The sequence below is a fragment of the Haliotis rufescens genome, unplaced genomic scaffold (assembly GCF_023055435.1).
Source record: "Haliotis rufescens isolate VD_foot unplaced genomic scaffold, xgHalRufe1.0.p SCAF_116, whole genome shotgun sequence".
In the NCBI taxonomy this organism is placed as follows: domain Eukaryota; kingdom Metazoa; phylum Mollusca; class Gastropoda; order Lepetellida; family Haliotidae; genus Haliotis; species Haliotis rufescens.
Genome location: NW_025963798.1, coordinates 689,197 through 695,324, shown reverse-complemented (window position 1 = coordinate 695,324; position 6,128 = coordinate 689,197). Strand labels below are relative to the sequence as shown.

General features: G+C 40.3%; 1 protein-coding gene across 1 annotated transcript; it reads left to right on the top strand.

Annotated features, from left to right (window-relative positions):
* The first annotated feature begins 2,043 nt into the window (after positions 1 to 2,043).
* On the top strand, positions 2,044 to 4,153 carry LOC124116804. The gene is made up of 2 exons (XM_046478317.2): positions 2,044 to 2,174; positions 3,372 to 4,153. The coding sequence occupies exons 1-2, from the start codon at positions 2,106 to 2,108 to the stop codon at positions 3,846 to 3,848; spliced, it is 546 nt and encodes a 181-aa protein (XP_046334273.2). The 5' UTR covers positions 2,044 to 2,105; the 3' UTR covers positions 3,849 to 4,153.
* Positions 4,154 to 6,128: the final 1,975 nt, after the last annotated feature.

Below are 6,128 nucleotides of genomic sequence, written 5' to 3'. Positions count from 1 at the left end.
GATATTTTTAAATTAAAACTATGAGCAAGAATAATTTTTAAAAGAAAAACACCTTGCAACGATGTAATTTTTGTGGGAGACAAATCTTTTTTTTCAAGTCTGAAGCATAATAATTCTTTTCTAAATACAATTTATTTTCTTCGATAATATCCCAGCACCAATCCCCCCCCCCCCCCCCCCCCCCCCACACACACACACACACCCTTCCCCAACCACTCTCCTCCCCCTTCCTCCGCCCCGAATACCAAATGATCGGTCCCTAAATGGTTGAAGCACAGTTGGTGTTTAAACTTTCATTTTGGATTTCTGAAAGACGAAAAAAAAATAAAGTTACCACTGCACATGACACCTTGTGTGATTTCATGTTGTGTACACACGACCAGGACCTCGACCTTGTGCAACATACAATTAAGACTTCAAAGCGCATGATGGAGTAGACTCTCTCACCTGAAGCTCCCGAGCTACCACCAATGTCAACTCTGTAAGCCCACCTGAAGCCAGTATGGACACCATTGATCACCGTTGTTATACGACTGCGGGTATTGCTTTGAAGTTTTACCGTTATGTTTGATGCGTCGGATTTACCACTGTAATTAGCTGTCTATCATTTGCCGTTATCTGAAGCAGAGTTAGGCCAAGTGTCTTAAGAATAAAGACGTGATAATATATACGATTTGGTTGTTTTGTTTGTTTGTTGTTTAACGCCGCCCTATCCATTTGTTTCTTTCATGTTGTTTCCACAGGTGATATATACGATACTGAGACAGTATTTGTTTGTTTGGTTGTTGTTTAACGCCGCACTCAGCAATATTCCAGCTGTATGACGGCCGTCTGTAAATAATCCAGTCTGGACCAGACAATCCAGTGATTGACATCATGAACATCAATCTACACAATTGGGATCGATGACATGCATCAACCAGGACAGCGAGCCTGACACCGGATCCCGTTAGTCGCCTCTTACGACAAGCATAGTCACCATTTACGGCAAGCATGGGTTGCTGAAGAGAATAGTAGAATCACGTAAGTGAACAGTGAACAATTTAATTGTTGCTGCATGAACGTATTTTTCTCGAATAAAGAGAAATAAAACACTATGCAATGTGCTTGGAACTTGTGACAGGACCCGAGAGCACGTCTCCATATCACGGTACCGGTGCTACAGGTTGGTTGTTTTATGCCGCACTCAGCAATATTTCAGCTATACAGCAAAATCCGGTGATTCATATCATGAGCATTGATGCACGTAATTGGGGTCGATGACATGCTTCAACCAAGTCAACGAGCCTGACTACCCGATCCCGTAGTCGCCTTTAACGACAAGCATAGTCGCCTTTTACGGCAAGCATGGGTTGCTGAAGACCTATTCTACCCCGGATCTTCACGGGTCCTGGTGCTGCAGGAACACGGTGCAATACGATCCTTAGCGCGTCAGTACCATACCAAAATATACGTCGCATTCAGCAATTACCAATGCGGGTCAATGCGACGACTGGACTTCAAACATGAAGGGAATCGAACCTCGGTCTGCTAGTAAACGCTTTAACCATGGGGGGCACGGGTGGCCCAGTCGTCTAGGGCGCCGCGATTCGCTGTGCAGATTTGCATGCCTTGGGCACGCCAGAAACCTATGATTGTGGGTTCGAATCCCGGCTAGCCCCGATTATGTTTCTAGGTTTGTCAGCACCATACCCGTGCTCGAAGTGGTAAACGTCTGAGACCCGCATCACTTCGAGCTTTTCATCCCCACTAAGCTGCCACGCCGGGATATAACTGGAATACTGTTAAAAGTGGCGTTAAACCCAACTCACTCACCCACTCACTTTAACCAAAGGGGTTACCCAACCGACCTTAAATGGGTTCACCGCCGTCATAGAGCTGAAATATTGATAGTCCCCAAAAAATATATACCTTGCTTGTTGAAATAACGTGAATAATTATAACTTTATAACTTTATAAATTATTAAAACAAAGTATTAACATGTTAAAATGTGCTTTCTTATCGGTCAATAATCAATACATGTACCGCGGCCATGAAAGTGGCGACAAAGATAAAATCCCTGTCTTAATGTGGGATTTGTCAACACAAGCACACATTCAGCACAATGGCGCGTCCTCTGCTTGTGTGTGTGGCCATCTGTCATCTTTGCCTTGTGGTTGCGGCCGACAGTTTCGTGAGTTATCGCTTTCGATATATTCTTTATTGGCTTTTACGTTTCTAATGATTAACCATTTTCCTAAAAACGTTTCAATATCTGTGTACACTACAATACTACAGAACTACAGCACCACAGAACTACAACACTACAGGACTACAACACTACAGGACTACAACACTACAGAACTACAACACTACAGGACTACAACACCACAGAACTACAACACTACAGAACTACAACATTATAGAACAACAACACTACAGAACTACAACACTACAGAACTACAACACTACACCAGAAATCTCGTTGTATCGTAATGTCTCTACAACGACAACAGCGTTTTAACTATAACATCTTTAACATTCCATTGTATTGTGAGACCACCTCCATGGTCTAGTGGTAGAGCCCGGAGAGCGGAAGGTCCGGGCTTTGGTCCCCGGCCGCGTCATACCAAAAGACGTTAAAAGATGGTACTTGTTGTTACCCTGTCTGCCGCTCGGCATTAAGGGGCTAAAACAAGGACTGGTCGGCTCGGAGTCAGTAAATTGTGTCTGAGTGGGATATTCATGTTAAACTGCGGCATGGTATCTCAGTGACCTAGCACTATAAATCGGCATCAGTCCGGACTAGTACAAGCAGCCACACAAACACACACACGTACATGCACGTCGCTATATAAGTGCAATAATCTTGGACGCGACGTTAAACCCCATTTCACCTCACCCAATGTATTGTGTTGAATAAATAATAATAGTGTTACAAATAAAGTGAAAAGTTAGCAATGTTCTCTGTGAAGGTGGACGTAAATAATTGGATTACTGTGCCCTTGCCGGATGGAGTCGACCCTGGGTATTGGGTGTGAATAGGAATGCATTAACCAAAACGCTAGCTCGTAGGCTGAGCGAGTTCAAACCGACTGTATACAACTAAAAGTTTCAAAATATAATTTACTCAAACATTAAAGACAACCAGATGAGCAAGGTCAAAACGACAACGTCATAGAATACCCAGTCTCAAATATCTGCAGAAACAAATTCTATTTGTCGGAATGCGAAATAGCTTCCTTTAAAACGTAGGGGCTAGTGCCTTGGAGTGATGGCGCTTCAAACGACGTTTTGACAAACGATGTCTCATTTTGAATAAATACCCGTGACCATCGAAGGAGTTCAGACAAACATATTTGACTTATATTGAAATGTCTCTGCATTCTAGTGTGCGCGGACATGTAACTGTACTTCCGGTGGCGGACAGGGTACACCAATCTGGCCGGAAGCTGTTGCTGCAACAGCAGGAGTTGTCGCTCCCCTTGTCCTAGGGGGGCTTGGGTATGGGGTGTGGAAGTTGGCATCCTCGTCGTCGGGTGGGTTCAACGTCACCCACCCGAGTTTCCCCAAACGGCAGGGGCTGATGAAGGACTTCGACCGGAAGGCCTCCCTGGAAAGCAGCACAAGTTCCGGGTATGACCCATACAAGCGACGGCAGTCCGCGTTGTCGGTGTTTGATAACGATGACGACGACTTTCCCTCGGATGTTGACCTTCCTCGCAACTCCTCTGTAAACTCCTTCACTGGGGAGGATGGATCCATGTTCAGCGGGACCCCCAGGGGGGCGCCCATGTCTCGCCCCTCCTTCTTGCCGGCTCCCCAGTCCGGTACTCCGCGTGCCGGAAGCTTCAACTCGTGGATGTGATGGACCACTTCCTGTGTCACTGTCAAACTAAGAACATACTGACTATCGAGGTATGCGTGTTGAAATACGTTGGTGTCAGTTAGTCACCTAACTGAGTTATTATTCACTGATTAAAAATCAAGAAACGCTTCCTTCAAAATTAAATTAGCACTAAAGCCAGTATTAATTGGCATAATGTTTTTCTCCTTGGATTTTCCTCTTATTTGATGTTGTGTGTTGTTGATTGATTGACTGTAAACTTCAAGATCTACAAATCTTTCATTTGTATATTAATGTCTTTAATGTATAAGGTATAATAAATACATGAAAATATGAAAATTGTCTCGTTCCTGCCGAAGTGTATCCTTCAAAATGCGATGGCGTCTAAATGCTTTTACGGACAATCCTTATTTTAATAATGACTGTAACAAATTAAACATATCAATTTGTTTGGCAAAACGCAGCGTCTCCAGCGTTAAAGCCTGGCATGGTATGTGTACATTCATGTACTGTTTCATTAAATTGTTGACTGCCGGGTGGACAGTTTGTAGGAAATAGGACGTTTATTTATGCCTTACATGATTGTAGAGTTAAGACATTATCGTAAATGTAAGACATGATTGAAGTGTTAAGACATGATTGTAGGGTTAAAACATGATTGTAGAGTTAAGACATGATTGTAGAGTTAAGACATGATTGTAGTGTTAAGACATTATCGTAAATGTAAGACATGATTGAAGGGTTAAGACATGATTGTAGTGTTAAGACATGATTGTAGTGTTAAGACATTATCGTAAATGTAAGACATGATTGAAGTGTTAAGACATGATTGTAGGGTTAAAACATGATTGTAGAGTTAAGACATGATTGTAGAGTTAAGACATGATTGTAGTGTTAAGACATTATCGTAAATGTAAGACATGATTGAAGGGTTAAGACATGATTGTAGTGTTAAGACATGATTGTAGTGTTAAGACATTATCGTAAATGTAAGACATGATTGAAGTGTTAAGACATGATTGTAGAGTTAAGACATGATTGTAGTGTTAAGACATTATCGTAAATGTAAGACATGATTGAAGTGTTAAGACATGATTGTAGGGTTAAAACATGATTGTAGAGTTAAGACATGATTGTAGAGTTAAGACATGATTGTAGTGTTAAGACATTATCGTAAATGTAAGACATGATTGAAGTGTTAAGACATGATTGTAGAGTTAAAACATGATTGTAGAGTTAAGACATGATTGTAGAGTTAAGACATGATTGTAGTGTTAAGACATGATTGTAGAGTTAAGACATGATTGTAGAGTTAAGACAAGATTGTAGAGTTAAGACATGATTGAAGTGTTAAGACATGATTGTAGAGTTAAAACATGATTGTAGAGTTAAGACATGATTGTAGAGTTAAGACATGATTGTAGAGTTAAGACATGATTGTAGTGTTAAGACATGATTGTAGAGTTAAGACAAGATTGTAGAGTTAAGACATGATTGTAGAGTTAAGACATGATTGTAGAGTTAAGACATGATTGTAGTGTTAAGACATGATTGTAGAGTTAAGACAAGATTGTAGAGTTGAGACATGATTGAAGTGTTAAGACATGATTGTAGAGTTAAGACATGATTGTAGTGTTAAGACATGATTGTAGAGTTAAGACAAGATTGTAGAGTTAAGACATGATTGTAGAGTTAAGACATGATTGTAGAGTTAAGACATGATTGAAGTGTTAAGACATGATTGTAGAGTTAAAACATGATTGTAGAGTTAAGACATGATTGTAGAGTTAAGACATGATTGTAGAGTTAAGACATGATTGTAGTGTTAAGACATGATTGTAGAGTTAAGACAAGATTGTAGAGTTAAGACATGATTGTAGAGTTAAGACATGATTGTAGAGTTAAGACATGATTGTAGAGTTAAGACATGATTGTAGTGTTAAGACATGATTGTAGAGTTAAGACATGATTGTAGAGTTGAGACATGATTGTAGAGTTGAGACATGATTGTAGAGTTAAGATATGATTGTAGAGTTAAGACATGATTGTAGAGTTAAGACATGATTGTAGTGTTAAGACATGATTGTAGAGTTGAGACATGATTGTAGAGTTGAGACATGATTGAAGTGTTAAGACATGATTGTAGAGTTAAGACATGATTGTAGTGTTAAGACATGATTGTAGAGTTAAGATATGATTGTAGAGTTAAGACATGATTGTAGAGTTAAGACATGATTGTAGTGTTAAGACATGATAGTAGAATTGAGACATGATTGTAGAGTTAAGACATGATTGTAGAGT